The sequence below is a fragment of the Molossus molossus genome, unplaced genomic scaffold (assembly GCF_014108415.1).
Source record: "Molossus molossus isolate mMolMol1 unplaced genomic scaffold, mMolMol1.p scaffold_m16_p_10, whole genome shotgun sequence".
NCBI lineage: Eukaryota > Metazoa > Chordata > Mammalia > Chiroptera > Molossidae > Molossus > Molossus molossus.
Window position 1 is genome coordinate 84,616,356 of NW_023425345.1, and position 25,756 is coordinate 84,642,111.

The 25,756-nt window shown below is 44.4% G+C and overlaps 1 protein-coding gene across 1 annotated transcript in view; it reads right to left on the minus strand.

Annotated features, from left to right (window-relative positions):
- The window catches only part of KITLG (KIT ligand), an 88,148-nt gene extending 68,534 nt beyond the window's left edge, over nucleotides 1–19,614 (minus strand). The window contains exon 1 of the mRNA XM_036251899.1: nucleotides 19,417–19,614. Within this exon, the coding sequence (XP_036107792.1) occupies nucleotides 19,417–19,431 (15 nt within the window). The 5' untranslated portion in view covers nucleotides 19,432–19,614. The remainder of the gene's footprint in view (nucleotides 1–19,416) is intronic.
- Between the last annotated feature and the right edge of the window lie 6,142 nt (nucleotides 19,615–25,756).

Here is a 25,756-nt window from a genome sequence, read left to right on the forward strand (position 1 = left end):
AGTGGCTGCAAAGCTGCAATCTGTGTTTCCTGGACTCCTGTGCATTTAGCTACAGTTGCAGACCAGTTTAGGTTCTGACCATCGGGCACCGCCCTGCAGGATTTGATATGGGAAGAAAACCCTAGACACGAGAATTTGGAGGCTAGACCTGCGTTTTGCTGGCCTGGGCGGTGTTGGGGGCAACGAGGCCGTGCAGTCAGCAGTGAGGGCTTCCCGCAGAGAGGAGTTCTAGGTGTGGAGTGTACCTGGAGCTCAGCCTGCGCTGCCAGCCTCCCCCCAGTGGTTTTATAGGCCATCAAACACATTTCAATAGAATCCTTTTTGTTTAACTAGCTACAGTGGATTATCCTGTCTGTAAATAACCCTTAAGCAATACTGGGAGTCAAAAACCCAAATTATTAAGCATATAGTTCTCATAAAGTTTACTCTAATCTTTCCTTAGGAACTTCCCATTAATATTTCAAAATTCAAACGATAAAATAAGAATTCATTAATGTTTTTGTTTTAATCCTCACTCGAGGACATTTTTTTTGCATTGATCTTCAGATAGAGTGGGAGGGAGACAGGAAGGAAGAGAGAGAGAAACATTGATGTGAGAGAGACACAGTAAGTGGCCGCCACCCACAGGACCCCAACCGGGGCCAGGGACAAACTGCAATCGTGGTACATGCCCTTAGCGGGAACCAAATCTGGGACTCTGGCCCGTGGGCTGACACTCTAACCACTGAGCCAAACTGGCCAGGGCTCATTAAATTATTTTTTAAAAGTCATTTTTGATTGACCATCCATGAGATTGCTAACTCAACTCCACCACCTGAAGCACAGCAAAGCATTTCACCTTTGCTACGCCCGGGACGTGTTCTTCTGCGTACCTATCTGCCGCTGAAGCACAGTAAATGGCCAGTTCACTGCTTAGGAAAGAGATGGTGTTTAGAATAGAACATCAGCAAAAGTGAGACCTAGATGCAAATCACAGTTCTATAACTTACATGCGTATATGCTGTTACCTAAACAGATTATGGAAATGCTCCTAGGCTGTTTTCTTAGGGTGATCACATTTCTTTGACTTTTATTGTTGTTGTTGTTGTTAATCCTCACCCAAGGTTATTTTTCCATTGATTTTTTTTTTTTTTTTTTTTTAGAGAGCATGTAAGGGAGGGAGGAAAGGAGGGGGGGAGAGAGAGAGAAACATTGATATGAGAGAGAGATCGATTGGTTGCCTCCTACACTGGGGCCGATATCGAACCTACAACCCAGGTACATGCCCTTGGCTGGGAATTGAATCCGTGACCCTTTAGTGCGTGGGCTAACACTGTAACCACGGAGCAACACCAGCCAGGGTGCATTTCTTTGACTTTTTGAAAGATTAAATAAGACAGTTATGTAAAGTGCTCATAACAGGAATGGCACATTGCAGATCATGACATGACTTGTTAATGCTATAGTTATTATTTTATCATTCTTACTAATGCTTTTGATGTTGCCTACAGAATTAAAGCTATACTAACAGTGAATGTCCCAATCCTACTTATGTTCTGCCTCCCCACAGATTAAAGATCAGCACAGGAAGGTGATAGAAAGAGGTTGTGAAACTGCCCCCTGAGCTTGGATTGGATCAGCTCCCCCAAAGCAGGCAGGCTCCTCTCCACCTGGTGCAAAAGGGAGGCCCAACTGTTTGGGCAATGGGTGAATGTTAACCTAAACTGCAGAGTTTCAAAAGTCAACTTCGGCTTCAGCAATAAATCCGAGACAGCTTTAGAAAACAGTGTGTTTAACCCATGCATGGAAGAAAACAGCAGAGAGTAGGGGGCTGGGAGTCAGTGATCGCAGAACCAGGTTGCCCAAAGTTTAATCTCTCTTCTGCCACTGACTAGCCTTTTGGCCTTTGCAAAGTCACTTCATCTTCCTGTGCTTTAGTTCCCCACCTATAACACCTGCATAATACAGAACCCACCTCACAGCCTTGCTGAGGACTAAGTAGAGTTGTGTGTGTTAAGGCACTTGGTATAGTGTGTGAAAATAGCACACCTTCACAGAGGACCACTACAGTTATTGCTGACGTCTTTCCAACCACACCTAGAACAAGCCTCCCCAGTAATGTCATTTCCAAACTGGAAGCACGATGGTTCAAGCCAAACACCCGGGCACCATCCATGATCCCCTCCATTGCTCTGTTTCTGTACCCAGTCTGTCCGGTCCTATCGGTTCTATCAGCAAAAGGTCTCTTGACACAGTCCCTTCTCTCTCTCGCTCCTCCCTGGAAGACTGAAAACACCTTCTAAACAGCCTTCTTTGCTTTTAAACTTTCCTTTACAATAGGGTGGTCTTCTGGGAATAGAAAACCTCCTGGTCTGCTTGAAAATCTCTGAATGCCTTTCCATTACATTTACAGTGAAGTGTGAACTCCTGACCAAGAACTACAAGGTGGTAAGTGACACAACTTGCCCACCTCCAAGCTTGTCCCCTCTTGGGCTCTGCAAAAGACAAGCCCTTCTCTTCATTCAGGGTTCAGTTCCAATATCACCTTCTCAGAGATACCTTCCCAGGTAACCTAAGTAGCTTTAACACTCATAGCCCTGTTTTATTTCAACAGCAATAACATTTTCATCAGAAATGATCTTCATGCCCCAATTCGTTTATTCTTTTATGACTTGTCCCACTGACAAGAATGTAAAGGGTGTGAGGTTGAGGACTCTATTGGTTGTGTTCTTCATGCTTAGCTCTGGCACCTCGAACTGGTCCTTGCACATGTACCTGCTCCTTCACATCTGTGGATTGATTGCATGCATTGCAAACTGCTCCTAAAATACTCACAAAAGTGCTCCTATGATCAACATCTCTTTTATATTGCACAGACTCTGGTGGTAGCAAGATCTAAATTGTTTAAAAAGAGAATATACTCAGTGTGAAATGGGGCACAGATGAAGTCTGGATAATGCAGGATTCAATCCTCAGCAGATGGTTTCCTTATTCACCCACCAGCTTTGCTTATTATCCGTCTCCTGCGCTCAAGTTTGAGCACCAGAAGGCAGATTCTTTCAGCTCCTCACTGTTTTGTTCCTCAAGCGGTGCCGAGCACAGAGAAGCTTCTCACAAATATTTTTTAAATGAGTGAATGAAGGATAAACATAAGAGCGTTGTCATCAGTTGGGCATAAACCACAGTCAATACTTCTCTCTTGGGTCCAACAACTGCGAAGTCCTCATGATGAGAGTGTAACATCACACTCTTCTCTTAGCTATCCAAAATGTGACATTAGCTAAATGCCTCTTAGTTGGAACTCTTAATCATTTTCTTTGTACCTTTAAATACTTCTCTGGCTCCATGATCATGGAAAATTAGGATACAAAACCAGGAATAGACCGCAAACTCCATGAAGAGCAGAAACAATGTAACTGTTCCGCTCACTATTGTATCTCTAGCCTCCAGGCCGTGCTATGCTGATAATAAGTGATCAATAAACAACTTTTAATAAACAGCCAATGGAAAATGCCTTTCCTGGTAGGTGTGGCAGTCGTGTGACAATAAGCCAAAATGCTGGCCTGCTGTTAAAATCCCCAGAGCTCCATTTCTAAAGGAAACAGGTAAGTTCCTTTCCTTTCTTGACCCAAAAGAAAGTCTCTGAGAAGTCTACAGTTCTGTAGTTTATTTACAATTCAGAATAACATGCAACTGTACATGTCTCCCTGTTTCCCCAATGAGCTGCAATCCATCAAAATTTCTAAAGCAGTCATTCATAAAAACAAACAAAAAAAAAATTACTCATGGTGATTCAGCACTGGAAACACACACGGGATATGATTTCACTTGAGAGCAGACATGTTCAGAAGTGATAACACTGGTTAAGCTATTGAATGAGAACCATATCTCTTCCCAAAGCATTGGCTGACTTCTCTGTCATCCCTACTACAGCAGGCAAAGAAAAAAAAAAATCTCAGAACGGAATCCTTTAGGTCATCCAGACCCATTCCTACTTTGACTGAACAATAAAATCAGCTACCTTTCTGCAGAGCGACATGGGCATAGGTTTGCTGCTCCTCTCCCATGACTTGTTTTCTCCTGTTCCGAGTTTCCACATGACACCCACGAAGCCACGCTTAGCCTTCTCCATAAAACCCGTATGTAGGAGGAGACTCCCGATTCAGCAGAGAAAAGAAGATATACAACAGAAATAAAAGGGGAAGACTCTTTACACTGTCAGATGTGAGTGCTGGCATCACACTTTTTATTCTTTTTAAAAAGGTTCCGAGTTAACAGTCTTCAAAGTAAATGTAAACTGCTCTGTGTTCAGAAATTCTCCCTTGAAGGAGACTCAGCAAGATGAGCAATTAAGCTTCCTGGTGTCAAAATCCAGAGAAGAATATGAAGGATATCCTTTAAACCCTCAAGTCCTTTCTCTCAATAATGCTGGGGAAAAATAAATAAATAAAGGAAGGGTCTTTCCTGGTGGGGCAGAAAAGAAGGTTGAGTAGGTACAACCATCAGAACCCCGTGGGCTCCTTTTCAAAGCGCCTGCTTTGCCGAGGACTCCGGTGGGGATGGAGGCATACATGTCAACAGGGAGGTGACCGGAGAGCAACGGGATTCTCTCTCCATGTGGGACAGGATGGGGACCTACTTCCCAGGAAGTGGAGAGAGGACCTTGTGAGCAGTAGGTCCAGCTCAATGAAATTTAAAGGATGGGTTGCAGCTGCTGTAAGATTTAGGAGCCAAATCTGCATTGAGCATTTTGCACAGCTACTTCGTTGCGTAACTTGGGCATGTTATCTCCTCTCCTCATTTATGATGCTCTTTGGAGCTTCTGCTTGTAAACTGAGGCAGGAGGCAGACTTTGCACTCTGGTGCTAGGGTATTATTTAAAACTTGAAAAGCTGCATGGATGCCAGGAATATTAACCTGTCAGTTCTGCACCCAAAACCAAGACTACCTGCTTAACAACAAAAAACAAAGAAAATAGGCCAATGCTACAGGGTTGTATAACTTTCAAAACGTCACAACTTTGAAAACTTGGCATCCAAAGAGTATCCTGCATATGAATTTGTTGTTGCTAATCCTCACCTGAGGATATTTTTTCCATTGATTTGTTTTTTAGAGAGAGTGGAAGGGGTGTGTGTGGGGTGTGGGGTGGGGGAGAAAGAGAAACATCAATGTGAGAGAAACACATCCATCGGTTGCCTTCCACATGTGCCCTGACTGGGGCCAGGGATCGAACCTGCAACCCAGGTAGGTGCCCTTAGCTGGGAATCGAACCCAAGACTTTTCAGTGCACAGGCCTACGTTCTAACCACTGAACCCCTGCCAGGGCCAAATAAATTTTTCTAAGGACATAAAACCTCTGTAATGTAACTTTAGAGCACTGTTTTATAAAGCAGTACTAGTACTACCTTAGTAGCTTCTGATCACAGATTAAATTCGTGTCCTCTAACCATAAGTGAAATTTGAAAATATCGTATCTTGTTCATCCTCCAACTTTCTTCCTCCACATTTAAATACATCTTTGATCTTAGGTACTGAAACATCATTTTGTCTAAACTGCTTAACCACATCTGTCTTAAATCTATAAATACCATTCATATTGGACCATCAAAGAATTCTCATTTTGTCGTCGTGTGGTCTTTTATCACTTTCTGGACAGAGATTACACACACGAGTGTGCAAAACTACACAACACACTGGCCCTGTCTATCGACTGGCTAACTATCTACCACACACACTGTGGGAAAAAATCGGAAAGGAAGCTTCTTGAAGGGAGTGATCTGGGAGGAAGAATCCACTTTCTGTATTTATGTCTAATTATTATATATCAAAACACACATCTTATCTAGGCAAACAAGGAAGATGAGGGTAGCACGCAGTAAGGGCCTGGAGGAGCCCACAGGTCCGATGCAGTGCTCACTGTGTGAGACGCTGAGCAACCTGCGCACCTCTCTGAGCCACCGCCCCCTTCTGTAAAGTGGAATCATCACACGACCACCCTCACAGGTGGAGAGAACTGGGGGAGATCAAACATGCAACCCACACCACACACTCAGTTCAGAAGCTGACACACTGACTAAGCATCAGAATCAACTTTTTCTTCTTCATGATCAAGAGCACTATGTCCTAAACTATTTTCTGGCTCATAAACCCCCTTAGACATCTTAGATTAGCAAGCACCCACTGGCACCTGCCATTCAACCACTGTGTTATGTCCTGAAAGATAGCAAGCAACCCGCACCACCCTCATTTTTTTTGCTTTGTTTTTTTTAATCCTCACCTGAGGATATTTTTCTATTTATCTTTAGATAGAGTGGGAGAAAGAGAAAGGGAGGGAGGGAGAGAGAGAGAGACAGAGAGAGAGAGAGAGAGAGAGAGAGAGAGAGAGAGAGAGACATCAACATGAGAGGGACACATGGACTGGTTGCCTCCCAAATGACCCCGACCAGGGCAGGGGACAAACCGCAACCAAGGTACGTGCCCTTGACTAGAATCGAACCTGCGACTCACTGGTGCTTGGGCTGACGCTCCATCACTGAGCCAAACTGGCCAGAGCCTCATTTTTTTAAAAATTCCTCTCTTCTACAACCCAAGTGGCCCAATGATCATTTCTCTCTGCCAACAGAATGCATTTGAACAGTGTATATCTGTGGGGAGCAGTTTTCCTTGTTCCCCATTGTCATCCATGCATAGCAGCAGTTACGATGCTCCTCCAAGCTTCCAAGTCACCCTCCTTGCAGTCAACCCATGTGTCAGTGAGGTCAGAAAGCATCAAACTGCTAAATGCCCAAATCCCTGATTAGAATGCTCATAGACTTTCAGAATGCTGATAGTAAAAGATTCAGTCGAAAATACACCTGGCACGATTCACTCACTCCTAGTTTGGTTCAGAAAAATCTTTACCAAGATTGTGGTGCTGTGCCATCAGCTAGGGGTAACGACATGAGGCAATGTAGCCAGGTAGCTAAAATGGTCATTTCAGTGAGTTTCAAGCACACCATTCTTTTTAACGCCATAGGAGCACAGTGTGAGTAGGGGCAGGGAAGAAGGGCAGACAGACATGCGGCAGGGCTGCTGAGAGGAGGGACCATAGTGAGGTGACGCCGGAATGAAATGTCCAACTCGGAAGCGCAGAGAAAAGCACCAGCCAAGGAACAGACACCTGTATAATTGTTGAGGGTCTGGACTGGTCCCTTCAGGTAACACCAAGTCGGTGGAGGATTTTAACCAAGGTAGTGATATGATCAGACTTGCATTATAACTCTAGATTGTGTGTGTTAGAGAGAATCCTTGCAATTATAGAATTCACCGTGCATTTTGTTGGATAATGAAATGAACGCCCTTGGAGCGTCTAAACCATATACCAACACCATACAGCTGAATGGAGAACACAGACCTCCTGTGCTGTCCTGATGCCTGCAATAGCCCTCAAATGCCAGGACACACGTTTTCAGGGAAAGGTGCAAAAATCAGGCCCCTTGGTAATCCAGCTCTTCTTAGCAATTTATACCAATAACACATGCCAACGACTCTGTCTCATTCTGCTTTGGGCCTTAAAAAAATAAGCTTAACTTTTTTTCCTTCTTTTTCTCATGTAAAAGAGATCTCAAGTCCTGCTTTTACAGCCTCGGTTCCAGTTCTTGTGTCAGACACTACTCTGAGCTGAACCCAAAACGATTTCAGCCTCTTCCCCATTTCTGGGTTGGTGACTTCACTGCTGAGGTCGCGATCCTCGAAGGTTCAGTCACAAAGCTCCTGGAGAAAGTCTTTGAGCTGGACGTCAGCAAACAGAAGCTGCTTTCTGTCTTTCACAAGAGCTCGGACAAGTCAGCAGTCCATCAAAGGGACGCGACAGTTTAATGTTCCCTCGGAGAACGGAACGCTTGTTTACCTGAGTAATGGCCTGAGGACAGCAACTTGCATCTGTCTTGACGGATGCAGGCCTCACTGGAAGATTAACCTGGGCAATCAATCCCTTCAACTCTAAACACCATCGCCCGTAAGAAAACAAACCCTGAATGCGTGATGAAAACAGTCCCACACTGGCGATCGGACACACTTACAAAATTCAACACATGCCCGCCCCCCCAACGCTGTAAATTCGAAAATGCATTTGGCTTGAGAGCAGCTAAGGCTTCCTGCGCATCTGGCACGGTGCTAGCCCTTCTCATGCATTGGCTCACGCAATCCTCACAACCACCAGAGGCGTCAGACACCATCATAAACTTCACTTGACAAGTGAGAAAAGTGGACTGTGGGAAGAATTAAGGGACTCGGAGTCATCCCATTTGAACAGGTGACTGCAAGCCGAGTCTGCAGAACTGGTAACTCACACTCTCTATAAAGTAGCTTGAGGCTCACTTTGGAAAACATTAATAAACACAAAGCTTTCACGACTTTAGACTGTTTAGATTTCTCATCCCTCGAGGCTTAGCATGAGAAAGGAACCGCCGGCCCTGCAGAGAACTCTGGATCAACTGCCTCTCTGTCTCTCACACCTTGTGAGGCAGCCAAGTTGTGTGTAAGCATCCTTAGTTTCCAGAGTCCACGCCGACGGAGAACCAGACCCTTCAGTGATCTCAGTCCACGGTTACACAATCCCGTTTCCCAGAATCACCCCTAATCTCTCTGGCTTTCCAATGACCGTAGGTTTTACAGGATTAGAGCCATCACGCAAAGGCAGCGAACGGACAGAAGAGACCATCTGCTGCACACTGACCTGTCTGCAGCCATAATCCACTCCCTAAAGATGAGAGACACCACTGACTGAACATGAGTTCCGGGGCAATTTCCAGATAGCATCTCATTTCATCTTTGTGTCTGTCTAGGTACTGTTACCGCATTAGACATATGGCGACGCTGGGGCCTAGAGGAAGAAAGCAAGTAACATGCACACGGTCTGGGTGAATAATAGAGCTGGGGCTTAGGCCACATTCCATCTAACTCCAAAGTCCAAGATCCTTCAAGTGTCTGTGAGGTCAGCGGGTCAAACACTTTGCACAAACATAATTTAGTGATAACAGTATAGCTGGAAAACATATATTAGGTTCAGAAAAATACATTCTTTTTTCATGGTAAAAATCTGTGCGGGACCATCACAAAGCAGGTATACAATGCATTATTCCTAAATTAAAAAGGCAAGGGAGGGAGGGGTGAGAGGAGGAGGGAGGTCAGTGAGGGCGGGGGGAGGGGAGAGGAAAACTGCAAAGTAAACTAGCGCATTTTACAGAACAGTAAATTCAGTGGAGAAAAGGTGAAGCAAAGCTAAGTAATTTGCCTTAGGTCTCTCAGCAAGCTGGAGTCAAGAGCCAGAGGCGAAACCTAGGTGCTTTGGACACCAATGCCATGATCTTTCATTCTCCCTTGACAAGAGACTGTTAATGCTAAAAACGACCTCCCAGGTAGGAAAAGGTAGGAAATCACTCACCAATTCATGGGAAGGATTCATGTCCCCCCAGACCCCCATTCTAGGTGCAGCATAGAGCTTAGGAATGCAGCCTCCAGTTCCAGACCACCAGGCTCAGCAGCCAGCTCTACCAGGTGTTAGCTGTGACCTTGGCGCATGATAGAAAGAAGTAACTTTGCTCTAGGTAAACTATCTTGAGATTATAACTATACACATTTAGCTCTTTTCCCGTTTTTGTTGTAGTAGGGAATGAAAACAATTAAATTATTCAGGGCTAAAGTGCACTTAAAGCCTGAGTTATTTAGCTAAATGGCTTCAGCTGCCCTTTCATGGAGACTTTTCATTAAAGTCACTTTCCTTAGGAAAGGAGTCATCACTATCGATGCTAATGCTAATGCTACTAGTAAAGGTTTATGTAGTATTTCCTGCACGCCAAGCACTGGATGAAAGGCTTTTGTTGTGGATTCGTTCGTTTCGTCTTCATGACTGCCTTTAAGAAGTGTTTTGCAGATGTGGAAATCGAGGCTCAGCGAGTTCATGCTGAGCCAACCAAGGCAGGCTGTCCAATTGCGGGCTGAATGGCTCATCACACCTCTGTGGTGTTGTCTCCATCATCTGCATTCAGATGGTGCCAGGGAACTTTTAGCTAATGCTTTCTTTTTCCTTTACTGATTTTTAGAGAGAGAGGAAGGGAGAGGGAGAGAGAGATAGAGACATCCATGAGAGAGAACATCAACTGGCCACCTCCTGCATGACCCCCCACCGGGGATCGGGCCCTCAACCTGGGCATGTACCCTGACCGGGAATCGAACCAGTGACCTCTGGGTGCATGGGCTGATGCTCAACCACTGAGCCACACTGGCTGGGCATAACTAACACTTTCATTTCCACTACACTGATGAGTATGTCCCACAGGGATGCTGCTGACAGGGTGCTCCAATAGTCATTTGTTTACAAAATCCTAATGTCAAAGCAGAAAATGAATTACAAAGCTAAGGTCTTAACTTAAATGGCTGGTTTTTGAAAAAAGCAAACGTAAGGCTGAAGAGACCATTATTCAATAGTTTTCTAATATGCTCACAGCCACTTAAAGTTGTCTGTGAACATAGGGTCAGAACTGATGGATTAAGGTGATCCCTGGAGCACCTTTTTTTTCTAAGAATTTATTTTGAAACACAATTTTGAAATATTTTAAAATTTTGTTGCCCTCTGCCAACAAAAGTACAATTTTACTTGAAAGACACCGAGGTTTTGGCAGTAATTCTTAATTCCATAGAGTAAAATGGCATTTCTAGTCAGACCAGGCAGGCATTTGACAGCTAAGGGGACTGTGGTGGGGGGGCAGGTGCCCAGGCCCAGGTGCCCTGACTTGTCTGAGAGTTGTTGCTCCTCAAATCCATTGACACTTGGGTTGTAGGACTGAGGAGCTGGGCCAGAACCTACCTGTCACTCACCCAGGAAACTCCGCTTTCCTGCCTCTATCTTCCCTGTTTGAGACTGAAAGCTACCATCTCCACACACAAATTTAAAAAAAGAAAAGAGTCCGGCCTGTGTGGCTCAGTTATTGAGCGTCGACCCCACGCACCAGGAGGTCGCCGGTTCGATTCCCCGTCAGGACACATGCCCAGGTTCCATTCCTGCTCGGGGCTCGTGCAGGAAGCAGCGGTAGATGTGTGTGTGTTTGTTCCTTCCTTCATCCTTTCCTCCCTCTCTCTCTGTCCCCTCCTCTCTCTAAAATCAATATATATATTTTTAATTTGCCATGTTTGAGAAAAGAAATAAGCTTCAAAAACATGTATCAGTACCTAACAACCTGAATCGGGCATTTACTCCACAACACTGTGAGTATCTGATGTGAGCCACTCTGCTAAGCAACTGGAATCATGACTTTTTTTTTGTGGTCCAAATGCTATAACTGGCATCTGTTTTAATATCTGAATTGCATTTGTTTTTGATTCAATGTTCCTGTAAACAGAATGTGTACCTTTGAGGTACTAATGCACTGTGGCTATGCCAGATAAATCTCTCTGGGTGTGAATCTTGGCAATAAACACCTGGAGCTGGCAGCGGATAGACCTTATCTGAGTTTCCTCATCTGAGAAATGGGATTTAAAAAAAAATTGGACCTACCTCCCAGAAGAAACGTTCTACCAATTAATTAATCTTGGAACTGTTTTCTACTAAGTGCCACTCTGCTATGATCTTATTAGCAGGGTGATTTGATTTTATAAAAACAATGATGAAAACTCTTTTAAAGGACTATTCATTTAAATAGCAAAATTCATTCCTTCAAGCTGAATCACTTCTGTGTGACATCTGTTCAGCAGTAGAACAATAAATGATCAAAGTGGTTTTGGATTTAAAAGTGTACTAAAATTGTTTAAGAATAAAAAAGTTTCAAGTTTCAAATGGGGGGGGGGGAAGTCCACTATTTTCTAAGTATTAAGATAGAGAGTACTATGGCCATGACACATTCTTTAAAAAAAAAAACAAAAAAAAAAACAACCAACCAACAAACATGTAATCAAGTTTTAAAAATACTTTCCTGGGCAGGGGTGAAGAATATTGTTTTTAATATTATAATTTGTTGGAAAACAATGAAATAATTATATAAACCCTATTCTGTAGTGCTTTTGTACATACAATTAATTTCATCCAACATTAAAAACATGCTAATGACCTCCCTTTCATTTTTCAAGAATGTTTTCTAATGTCTTTATTATCTCTGCATCTCAGTGCCCATTTGAGACCACCTGGAGGCAGGAGGCACCAGCCATGCTCTATCTAAGCAGCAGAATGGCATGTTATGGTCAGTCCTCGGAGCACAGCAGAGATCCCTGGGTAGGGACAGCGGAATACAGCAGCCGTCTAAATTGCCAGAAACCCCAACGAAAGCAGTCACGGAGGTTTGAGTTGGTCACCCAAAATGGAGACCCCTAATGTGCTGACCATTTCAGAAGCATTAAATTGTAGCTTTACCCAGAACCGTAAATAATGACGTGTGACCACTCAGAGTGGCTTTGCCATCCTTGAGTTTTGTAGATCACATCAGAATTTATTTTATATGAAACACTTTTATCCTTTCTCCTTCGTCTTCATCTATGGTTGGGCAGTTAATACAGATTTTAACAGCCATCCATATGGACAACACATGCCAGAAGAGCAGGGACTTTCTAACACAACCCATTTTCTCTGCCACGCTCGGCTTGGAAATCAAGGAACCCGTGTGTGTTCACAGAGGGACTCCCAGTGAACAGCAGAAACCCTGGCGCAAGGGGGTCCCTCCCAATAGACTGCTGCTATTAAACTGCAATCTTTAAAAAAAACCAAAACTGTCATCTTTGCAGGTGACCTGGTTTCTTCAAACACGCAAACACCCTTTAAAGCCCACGTTCTAAGCCAGTGATGAGATACCCTGAAATGGAAAGGTTGCTGGCTTCAGAGATTTCATGTCCAGTTGAAAAAGAGGCAAAAGTTCTAAGCGCCCACAGTGCGTTTGTTCAGAAGATGAACTTCTCCTGAAAGGGCAACAGAGTGTGTGTAAATGAGACAGACGCACACAAGGCCCCCACCCTGCTGTGCTCTGTCCTCCAGGTTTGCAGCCTGCCACCCGGTGCAGCTGCGGGGCCCCTTCTGCAAAGGTGAAGGAGGCAGAGGCTTTCTTTTCCAAGTGAGTGCTGACGATGCTTTTGCTCTCGCTCTCATCTTTTGTGCCCTTTTGCACGGGGTCCCTCGAGAGCAGAGGCATTCTTTGCAAAGCAGCTGCGCGATGTTTGAGCTGCTGTCTGTCCACCCAGCACAGAGGAAAGGCAACCCAACTGCCCCCGTTGAAGCCCACATTCTAATGTATGGCATTCAAAGCACCAAGGCAACAGCTCCACCTGCAAAGTCAGGTGCTGAACTCCTGCACCCAGATAACAGAAAGAGAGCTGCTGCTGCCTTTCTAACTGTCTGGCTCATCGCCTCGGTTCTCACCTTTGTTTTAGGGGGGAGCTCTCCAGACTCGGCCTGCACCTGGAGGAGAACACCATTATTGTTATTGTCACTGCTCAGTTTCTGAGGGATGCCTGGTCTCTTGGCTGGAGGAGAGGTCCAGCTGATCCTTGAATAGTCTCATGTCAACAACGAGAAAAGGTCTGTCATGGCTTCTGAGTGCTAAGGAAAACCAGCTGCTGGCCCCTGGGCTTGCCCCAACCCTCAGCTGATGTCAGTTCCAGAGAGAAGCTAAGGACAGGAGGTAGGTGAGAGGTGTTCCTGAGAAGGCACTGAAGCTGCAAAAATCCTCCATCAAGTGTCTTCCACAGGAACGTCTTGCCCTGAGGCAGAAGGCCTGCTCCCTCCCTTCCCAGCCTGTCTCCAGCTGCAGACCCCTCCTCTTCACTGTCTTCTGAGGATTAACACTAGGGAGTGATCCAGAGACACGACAAAGATTCCATGACTCGCCCAAGACTTGCCCAAGACGTGTCTAAGACACAGTAACTGCTGGCACTGGAGCCAGAGCCAAGCACAGGGCCCATTCCTCTGCTTCTCCCCACCAATGCCCTTTCTGCTGCAGGATCCAGCCCCCCCCCCCCCCCATGCAGGCACACAGACCCTGGAGATGCAGGGGAGACCAGCAAGCCCAGGGAGGCATGCATTACCTTTGTTAGCCTATCTCCTCTGGTCCTCTGACTTTGCCTTATGATCCTTTCTCGCTTAGAGAATCGAAAGATCAGAAGAGAAAAAGATCCTATTCAACAATGGGTATTGCTAAAACAGGAAAGTGCAAAGACCATTGTTCTTGTTAGAGAGAAACATCAAGTTGCTGGTGAAATGGCTCAAAGCAGAAATGGCTCAAAGCAGAACAGTCTAAATTTAAACCTCCTTCATTTCTCCCCACTGGATGGTTCATAAACCTACAACAATGATTATCACTTGTATTTACACCAAAGCGATGGCTACATGACTCTCAGAACCCAAGAACGCTTAAATGCCATCTGGTTCAAACCGCTATTTTACTAGTACCTTCGAAATAAAAAAATTTTAGAACTGGATGGCACTTCAAAATCGCCTAGTCCTACGTGCTCGTTTTTCGGTTGAGGAAACAGGTTTGGAGAGGTTCAGATTCCTTCCCAAAGTCATACAACTACATATCCAGCCTAATAAAAGAACTCCATCCCCTAATATCCAAATCAATGTGGCAGCCTAGAAAACCAGTAACATGTAGCCAAAAGACAAGGAGAGCAACATAAAGAACAGTCTTCCTTCAGGTGACACACATTGAAATCTCTAAAAAAAGAACCGGGAGGCCTAATTATTAAAGAAAACCTCTCCCCACAACCTCCTTTTTTGTACTTTTCTGGACAGAGGAAATAGGTCAAGATGTGATAATAACAATCTCTCAAATTCCCAGCCCCTGTAAACAGTTCTTCCTGTGCCCACAGGTAAGTAAAAAGGAAAAAAACAAAACAAAACAAAACATTTTGCTGCATCTAAAAATCAGTAAGGATATAGTCAATGGTTTCCATGAGACAAAGTCTATACAAAGTAACCTTGAAAACAGCATCTATTATAAAAGCATCTCTTATAAAAGCATCTCTTATAAAAGCATGTGGTGTTGCCTCGGTTTGTTTCATAAATGTTCTGACTGCACAGGTGACTTACACCCAAAAACAATCACCTGCAGCTGCCAGACTCATGTACTAGAAAAAAAGATAAGAGATCACTCCTAAGATTGATTTACATCCAAATGCCTTACCCTGATTTACATAAGGGAACATTAAGGTAAGCAAAAAAAAAAAAAAAAGCTTCCAAACTTGCATAATGGATAAAAAAAAGTCACTGCATGTTGCCTGGGAAAGACAAAAAAGACACCCTGCAAAAATGAATGCATGGCCTCACTCAGAAGAGCAAGTGAAAGAACACCAGGGATGGGAAGTTAAGTCTCTGTTCTAAATAAAATAAACCCTCAGCATCATACAAGGATAACTCTGAATGCAAGAGTGTTGGGAACATGGGCGTGAATCAGAGATGAGGATACTATTTCCACTTTTGATTTCTATTTTCATTCATTTTCACTTTTAAAGACACACTTGAAAAAATTTAACATTCCTCATGCCACATATAGCCTCTGTTTTCATACATTCCTAGTCTGATGTGTGTTCATTACCGTCTACAAACAGACATCAGCCTGGCATGGGCGGCGCTGAATCCACAGATTCAGATCTGTGGAAACTGGGTCCCTCTGCTTTGCCGGTTAAGCATTTACCTGCAACAGCCAGTTTTTTCTCTGGGTTGTTAAATTAACCAGCAGCAAGTCTCTTCTCAGGAACAGTAAATTCAGACTGTTAACTACAGTTAGCCACTGTGTGAGATAATGGCATCCATAAAATCATGCTGAATCCTTACCACCGCCATGTGAGAAAACTCTTTATAACCATCATACAGATTCCAAAAAGGAAATCCCAAGAAGTTTAACCATTTGCCTAAGGTCATTTGTCTCACCAGTGGTAAAACAGGAAATAGAATCTCAGTCTTCAAAAACTGGAGCCTCCCTGGATCTTCCCGCTACCTCTGAGGCACCCCCTGGACATGGGTGGGAGGGGAACATGAAGTGGGGTCCCACAGACCTAGCATAAAACCTCCCATATTCACACTACCATTTGGGCAGGGATTTTTGTTGTTGTTAATGTTATTTCTGGTGGTGGAAAGATTTCAATCACCTACCATTAAAGAACAAATGTGACTCATAATTTGCTATGTTCAAATCAGCAGATAGACATAAATAAAATTTAGCAATTTTAATTGGTTTGGCGCAGGCCTTCAGATTTCCATATGGTTATTTTCCTTGTTTTATGTTAAATGTAACTGACTGAGCACTTGAGATTTAAAGTCTTGGCAGAACGTATCAATTAAAAGCTACACAAAACAGAATTATTCAAAGTACACATTCCAAATTGAGTGGTTTTAAGGATAAGGTGAGAAAATGCTCTTTTCATAAATGCTTTTTTCCCCCCCCCTACAAACTTGCATTATCACCCAAATGACAAACTGTCATGCAGACAAAAGAAAGATGTTCTCTTGGAACAACAAAAGCTAAGGAGCATTCTATTTGCTTCTCTGAGAACTAATGTATGACTAAAATGGCCTTTTCTACACTGTCTGGAAGATGAATTTTTTTTCTTAATATTTTTAAAACTGACAGCAGTAACGAAAATTCTCACTAACCATCTCAAAGCTAAAAATGTAAGTACATCAATAAATAGGGCATCGGGCCTATTAAACTGATAGTCCTTTTTTTAATGGTCTTGCAAAATGCTGCCCAATTGTTATTTAATATACCAGTATATCAGAGTAGTACATTGAAATAAATGATTATACATCGAAATAGAGGTTCTTTCTGAACCTAAGCCACACAATATGAATAAAATGCGACCAGAAATCTGAAAAAAGCATTCATTTCTGTAGATTTATGGTTAAATTTATTGTTACAATTGCTCCTCATAGCTATTGTCCACGCAATTATTTTCCTAATGCTAAAGCCATCACACATGCTAAATAAATGAAAGAATCACTTATGGAACCCCAACTGGTTGTTGATGGAATTTTCACACTTATTTAGTTTAACTGAAAGGCCAGAACGGCTGGTGTACCCATGATTCTTGGAGAGCTGAATAATTCAAATTAAAGTGTACTATTATTATTACTATTATTAAATTCTAATTTTGTATCTTGGGGAATGGGAGAGCACAAAACGGTTAAAATAGAACTCTTCTATTGAGGCCATTTTATAAATGACCATTGACACTGTTGATTTAATAGATATTCCTCGCTGGCAAGGATAACATTAGATTCTGTAGAACAGTTCACCTTATTTCTTAATGTCTGATTTCCTTAAGCCACTCTCCATCCGTACAGAGGTGCACAGAAAATTTCTTGTAACTTTTGGATTAGAAAATTTAGCAATACGAACGAGGATCTCATCCCCCTTCCCCATTTCCATGGATTATTTTATTGATTTTATGCTATTTCTAGTGTCCCACTTGGCAAGAATGTGGAATTGCTAGAAGTATCCTTAAAGGAAACCTTGAAGGTCATTAGATCCCAGGCAATGAATGCCTTCATTCAACAAGGGCACTGCCCTCCTATCCCTACAAGTCCTTTAACACCAGCAAGTTCCCCCAAAGGGCTTGCACTTTAACTTGGTCTGAGCAGGTCACATTTCTAAAATACTTAGCTATCTCAAATGTCCTTGGTCAGCAGCACCGAGTCACTGACACCACAGCGTTTCAGGCTAGATTGCCCTCTTTCTGGTTTTCAATGGAATTATTCCATGTAATCAGATTTACACAGCCACTTAATCAAAGTGAGAAAGGAGATTACAGAGCTCACATGTGTTTCGCAAAGCGAGGGTGCAAGGATCATTAATCCTACTGACACTCAAAGTGACATGATAGTAGTCGCCCTCCTTTGGAGTGTTGGTCATTAACCTGATCTGTCTCCAGTGCTCTTGTTTAAATAGGAGGGTTTGGGCTCCTTTTCTGAACTAGTAGATGGAGATTTCTCCACCCAGATCTCACCACTACCATTCATGTGAGCAGATGCTACTGTAACAAGGAATTGGTTCTGCACCCTTGCTTATAATTCCTGCAAAGCGGAAAACTTGTACACATTAAGTAATTACATGGAAACTTCTCTTTCATTGCCAATCTTGAACACTTGCATTTCAACAGCACCCTGTGATGATCCCCCGGTGTGGCCTTCAATGCTGTGCCTATAAGCCAACCTGCTGGCAAGAGGGGCATGTGCACTCCCTTCCTCTCCTCTTAGGCTGCTGCCCTAGAAAGGACACCAACCGCACAAAAGGGCCTTCCCCCTGCCCTTTTCCACGCCGGTGCGATGGGCTTGCTTCTTCCTTGTTCCTTCTGAATGTGTACATTTCCTAAGCCTAGACATCTATTTAATAAAGCATTTTCCGCATATTGATGCCCCCATTCTTAACTGACCATTTGTATAACTCCCCCATTTCCCCCAACACTTCCACCTCTTCGACACATTTCAGGAATTGCAATCTCGGACAGAACCTCTGGGGGGTGAAAGGGCGCCTTACCCAACCCGGGGCAGATACACACAATTCCAAAGGGGAGAAGGAAGAAGAGGTAAGTGCTCGGTGGTGTAAATAACTGTGGGTAGGAGTACCGTGGGGGCCCTTTCTAAATGACAAGACATATCTGCTTCAAGGGAAAAAAAATCTAATTGTACCCCTGGGCGGTGCTTTACCCAGTGTTTAAGTGAATAATGCACAATTTAGCAGCACCGAGAGCTCAATAACTATCATTAAAGGTTCCCATTAAAAAAAAAAAAAAAAAAAGAATAAGAAAGAAAGAAACTTTCTCTTCTCTAATGACAGAAGGTGGGTGCAGTGTGCAGGTATTACCCCATCTAGAGCTCTCTGGGGAGCTGCCCCTGAGCTGCACACCCGGCAAATGCTTCGGGGAGCCAAGTTTCCGTGGCGGGCCAAGCAGGTTCTTTGCCCCGAGGAGCGCTGCTACTAAGGAACTCGATGTTGGCTCTGCTCCCAAGGTTGCACCCGCATCCCCACGAGCCCCGCGCCCACCTGGGGGCCGCACAGAATTCCGGGTGCGAGAGCGAGCAAGCGAGCCAGCGTGGCGTACGGGGAGCTGTTTTGTAATCTCCCGGAATCCAAGGGAAAATGTCTCCCGTGCAAAGACATGCCTTTCCGCGATAACTTCAACTCTCCGACCAAAGAACAGATCCTTCCTCCTTACAGGAACTGCGATTCCCTACTGACAGCTCCAAACTTAACGGCTGCGGCTGCAAACTTGGCACCGGCTCCCTCTCATCACTCCCACTCGTTCTCTCTGGCTAACCCGGCCCCGGCGGCTCGGGCTCGCACGCCACGCCTGCCTCCCCCGCACCTTTTTGGCCGGTCCCGCGGGCACAGCCCCGCACGCCCAGGCAGCCGCCGAGACACGCCGGCCTCCCAGCGCGATTTTCTTGGAGAGCCGGCGAGCTCCCGGGTACGCCCTACTCACTTGTGTTTTCTTCATAAGGAAAGGCAGCACTGTGATCCAGCCCAGGCAGCGGTGTGGCGACTCCGTTTAGCTGTTCTGGAGCTCCAGCATATTGCACGAGCAGCGGCTGCAGATAGTCCACGCATTGGGTAGCCCGAGCGCAGCGCCCTCTCCACGGCCGGTGCTTCCCGCGGCGCTCCCGGTCCCAGCGCGAGGCGGCGAATGAAACCCCACCGGCGCGCCGCCAGCACTTTTATATAGCTCCCTCCCGCCTGCTCCGGACACGCCTCCTTCCCTTCCGGAGCCCCGGGGAAGCGAGTCCGGGCACTGATGCGGGGGGGAGACGCGGGAGGGCGGTCGGAGCACCGTGAATGGCTCAGAAGTTGGACAGATCTAGCCAAGCGCGGCCCCTCGCCTGGGGGCTCCGGACGCGCACCGGCTGGAGGCCACGAGGGCGCACCGGTGCCGAGGGCAAAGCTTAACAACCTGCAGCCTCTGCAGGCGCTGCGCGCCAGACCCGGCCAGTTCCAGCGTGGCCTCTCAGCTGTTCGCGGGCTCACCTGGCACGGCCCGGACGGAGGAAAGACCTGGCGCGCAGGCAAAGGCCCGAGCTCCCTCTTTTATGCAGAGGTGGTTTGGGAGAGGACTCTCCTAGGAGCCAAGCAAATAATTCACCCCGTCCGATTTAGATATTTTTTTTTAGAGGACTTAATTAGGAGTTAGACCATTGTCTTACCCCCTCTATTTTAAAAATAACAATTACTTTAGTGAATAAATATTTAATAACTAAAAGAATTGTTCACTCAGTGTTAAGTATTGCTAAGGAGATGCCATTTTCAGAAGGGTTTACTGCTGCTTCTTTAGAAATTAAGACGGAAAGAAAGTGACAGGCTATTAATTTTGCAGGTCACAGACACAGAACATGTTCTGAAAACTACTTTTTGTTAGAAAAGTTTTTGAAATTGGGAATATAATGTAACAACAACAGCAGTAATAATAGCGAACACCATTATGTGGTGCACTTAATTGCATACTAGGTGCCATGCTAAGGACTTTACCTAGATATCTAATTAAATCTTTAACCCAAGCTATTGTATAATTCCTATAGTTTTTATTCTTATTTTATAGATGACGACATGGAGGCTTACAGAAGTCAGTTTTCCCAAACCACAGCTAGTAAATGGCAGCGCTTATTTTGAATCCAGTGCCCTGGCTATACAGCCTTTTAAAAATACGTAATACAGATATTTTACTGATTCTCCAAAACTTTTGTATTTTTCTCACAACTGAAGACCATTTAAAAAACATTATTATTATGTTTTAAAGAAAATCTAACTAGAGATTAACAGCAATAATCTTTTGGAACAAGAACAATGTGTAAATTTAGGGATTAGGTGTTTTAAGAAGAGAAGAGGATTCCAAGTTTGCCTTCCTTGGTCGAGTGTGCCTTTGTTAAAAATGAATGAGCCAGACCTATAACCATGAGAGAATAAGAAACCAGGCAAAATTTGAAGCTCCCTGTGTTAGTTTTCTATGCTGCTGTAACAAATAACCATGAACTTAATGGCTTAACACAAATTTATTATCTTACAGTTTGGAGGCCAGAAGTCTAAGACGAATCTCACTGGGCTAAATATTGGCAGGGCTACATTGCTTATAGAAGCCCTAGGAGAAAATCCTTTTCCTTGCCTTTTCTGGCTTCTAGAAGCTGTCCACTTTTTCGGCTCATAGCCTCCTTCACTGTCAAAGTCATGAATGGTGAGGTCAGTCCTCCTCACATCAAACCATTCTGACCCTCCCTCTGCCTCTCTCTACTTCGTCTAAGCACCTAAGCACCGTGCCATTACATTGGGCCCTCCTGGGTAACCCAGGCTACTCTCCCTATTTTCCTCAGCTGATTAGCAATATTAATTCCATCTGTGATCTTAATGCCCCATGGCCACATAACATAACATATTCACAGGTTCCAGGGATTAGGAGGTGACATCTTTGGAGGGCCATTATTCAGTCTACTATAATCAATAGCAAATAAGTTTGAGGAGAACACGAAGTGAAAGTGTGGATTGGGTATGTATGTCATGGTGCACCCTTCAAGGGCTTCACTTCAAGTGGCTAGAAGACCACCTCCATAGTCAGGAAAATAAATATTTGAAAAAAGGACCACAAGAAAAGTTTAAAGTATGGAATTATTGCTTTTACTTTTAATCGGAACGGCGCTGCAGACCATTTTCATCAGAAGTGGAAAAAAGTCTAAAAGCAGACGCCAGTATGACAGTGTTGGAAAGTTAACACAACCAGCTTTTAGGAGTATTTTTGCTCTGCCAGAGGTTCCAAACAGTTGGCGTATACAGTATGCGCAAAGGAGCTACACTCCTGAAATGTCTCACGTGGTCTGACAGAAAGGGAAAAGAGTCCCAAGAGGATTGGTCCTATTTCAGCTTCAGCCGAGAGCTCTGTGACCTGCCTCAAATCGAAGGTTTAGCAGTGCACCAAGCCCGACTGTCCAGGTTCCCAAGATGATTTGAGGTGGGACACAGATGAACATTTTTGTTTATTTTATCAAATGAATATAAATTAAAATGCATATATATTTTAAATGTATACTATATAACATATTTCATATTTATATGTATATCACATCAAACAGAGATGATCCCAACTTGATTGTTTCTTAGGAAAAAGTTTGAAGAGTCAATTTATTTTTACAATAATTTTTCTTTATTGATTTTTAGAGAGAGAGAGAAAGGGAGAAGGAAAGAGAGACAGAAACATCGATGAGAGAGAACATTGGTTGGCCGTCCCCCACATGCCCCCGCACTGGAGACCTAGCCCACAACCTGAGCATGTGTCCTAACCCGGAACCGAACCGGCGACCTCTTGGTGCATGGGTCGACGTCCAGCCTCCGAGCCACACTGGCCGGGCATGAAGGGTCAGTTTAAAGTCAGTTTAATGTGTAACATTAAATAAATAACTAGTGCTAAAGGAGGGCGTATATGACAAAAACCATGAAGTTGGCAGAATTACCGAAGCTTGGGAAACATCAATCTCACCATATTAATTTTATGAAACCAAAAGGATGGAATGGCCTAACAAGTTAGATGAGGTTAGCAATTCATCTCAATACTTAACATATTCATCTCCCACAGTGCCCTCTCACTCTGCTCTCCCTCCCCCTCCTTCCCTTCCTCCCCTCCCAGTTCTGCCTCCTCCTCCCGCCTCCTCAGATCATCACTGACTTTCTCATTCACAGCCCTGTATCTTTCGCTTCTTTCACACTGCTGTGCTACAGTTGCTATATGATCATGTTACTTGAAATCAAGTCAAGAACATGAAAAAATTATCAAAGGGATTAAAAACAGTTAGTATGCAAATCAACGATAGTAGGCCAGCTCATGGGAAGGTCAGAAGGGGGTCAGGAAGACTGAGCTTTCTCTTTTAGGTCAGCCTTTGGGAGAAGACATAGGCCAGAATCCAGTTCCTTAGCAGAAAAAATCACAAAATAAAACAGAAGCTACTTTAAAGCAATCAAGAAGCATAACTATGGCCCACGTAGAAAAGAGACATGGGGAATTTTTTCTTTTAGAAAGAAGAGTCCCCCATTATAGAGTATAGAGCCTTCAACGTTTGATACAGTAAAAGTCTTTCCATGATTCATCTTCCCTTGCACACTTTCGATGCTAGCTGGTCCACCATGCTGTTTTTTAAAAAATCAATCTAATTGTTGAATAGCTTTTTAAAAAAAGCTTTAACATTTGTTGTTGTTAAGAAACAGGTTTTGTTTAGTAAATAGATCTTTTCGGTCTTGTTTTGTGCACAGAAGACGGATCTTTATCCTTCACCCTTTTGTGGCTGCTCTCTGTTAGAAACTCGGGTTTTTTTCAGGCGCCTTCTTCTTCTTTTTTATTTTTATTTTTTTAACTCATCTTTATTGTTGAATGTATTACAGATGTCTCTCCCTTTTTTCCCCATTGACCCCCCTCTTCCCCATTCCTGCCCCCTCCTGCCTTCCCCACACTGTTGTCAGTGTCCATTGGTTCTGCATATATGCATAGAAGTTCTTTGGTTTATCTCATCCCACCCTCCCTCTCCCTTTCCCTTTGTGGTTCATCAGTCTAACAACCAGTTTGTACGTGTTAATTCCTTCATTTTTTTCACCCATCCCCCCAGTCCCCACCCATCTGGCAAGCAACAAAATTTCTCTGTATCTATGAGTCTGTTTCTCTTCTGTTTGCTCATTTTGTTTGTAGATTCAATTGTTGATAGATATGTATTAATTGCCATTTTATTGTTCATATTTTTGTTCTTTGTCACCTTCAAGAAGACCCTTCAACATTTCATATAATACTGGTTGGGTGGTGATGAATTCTTTTAGCTTTTTCTTGTCTGGGAAACTCTTGATATGTCCATCGATTATAAATGATAGCTTTGCAGGATAGAGTAATCCTGGTTGTAAGGTCATTGCTTTTCATCACCTTGAATATCTCTTGGCACTCCTTTCTGGCCTGCAAAGTTTCTTTTGGGAAATCAGCTGACAGTCTTATGGGAGCTCCTTTGTAGGTAACGGACTGCTTTTCTCTTGCTGCTTTTAAGAATCTCTCTTTGTATTTAACCTTTGGCATTTTGATGATGTGTCTTGGTGTGGACCTCTTTGGGTTCAACTTGTTTGGGACTCTCTGTGCTTCCTGGACTTGTATGTCTGTTTCCTTCACCAAGTTAGGGAAGTTTTCTAATAGTTTTTCAATTTCTTGTTCTCTTTCTTCTCCTTCAGGCACCCCTATGATGTGAATGTTGGCATGCTTGAAGTTGTCCCAGAGACTCCATACACTATCCTCATTTTTTTGGATTCTTTTTTCTTTTTGCTGTTCTGATTGGGTGTTTTCTGCTTCCTTACATTCCAATCAATGGTTTGCTTCTTGGCTTTACCTACTCTACTATTGATTCCCTATAAATTATTCTTTATTTCAGTTAGTGCATCCTTAATTTGTGACTGGCCCTTTTTTATGTTGTTGATGTTCTCACTAAGTTCCTTGGAGGTCTCCTTAAGTTTCTTGAAGGTGTCACTAAGTCCCTTGGATGTCTCACCAAGTTCCCTGAGCAACCTTATAACTTGTGTTCTGAACTCTGCATCTGTTAGATTGTTTATTTCCATTTTGTTTAGTTCTTTTCCTAGAGTTTTGTTCTTTTTTTCATTTGGGACATGTTCCTTATTTTAGCTGCTTCCCTGTGATTGTTTCTATGTATTAGGCAGAGCTGCTGTGCCTCCTAGGCTTGGTAGGGTGGCCTACTGTTGTAGGTGTCCTGTAGGATCCAGTGGCACAGCCTCCCTGATCACCCCAGTTGGGCCCTTGTGGTGCACCCCTAGTGTGGACTGTACACCCTTCTCTTGTAATTGAGTCTTGATTGCTGTTGGCATGTCAATGGGAGGGGTTTACTCAAGCTGATCAGCTGTAAGGACTGGCTGTGCCCACTAGCCACTACCTTGGAGGATCAGCTATGCAGGGGCCCACCACACAGAGCAAGACTTACCTCAGCAGTGCTCTGGTACCTTCTGAGTCCACTCATTGAGTGTGTCACTTGTGGAGGTGGTTGGGTGGTGGTATTTCGATGTGGTCTGAAGCTGTTCACCAGGTGTGCTGGCTCTGGGGCAAGGTCAGCCACTGCCTGTGCTCTATCCAGGGCCACCTGGCATAAGTTACAGAGTGAACTGAAGATGGCTGCTTCTGGTGCTGGGCTTGGAGGTGTCCAGGAAAAGCCAAGTTGTGAACCAAGGCTGGCTGCTTCTAGTGCCAGGCCTGGGGCCACTTAACGAGAGGTATGGGGCTCACTGAGACTGGCCCCCTCTCGAGCTTCAGCTCCACACTGCTCTTGTGGGCCACTGGATCGCACAGGTCCCTCTGGATTCCTGGCTTCCCACCGCTCTTGTGGGCAGCTGTGTTGCACAGGGCCCTGTGGAGCCCCAGGTCCCGCTGCTGGTGGCTGGGGCATGCTGCTGCCCTGTGGGGCTCAGTTCCTGCTCAGCCTTTGCTGTAGTTTTTGGGGATGGTTCTCTGCTGCTGGTCTGTGCTTCTGTTGCCTGGGATGGATGTCTGCTCCCCAGCCTCTGTTGTTGGGGGTATATCTCCACTCTGATTGGGCTGCTACTGTGGGAGATGGTGCTGGGCTCCTGGCCATGTGTGGTTCCCGCAATTGGCACCTTGGCAGCTCCACTACTGTCCACTGGTCCGATGGTGCCAGGTGCACTGGTGGGCTCAGGTACCAGATGCTGCTTGTTTGAGAGATTTTAGGAAACTCTGAAGCAGGACCCAAGACAGGCCAATCCTATGGTAAAGCCTTTGGAAACAGCTTGGGTGGGCCTGAAAG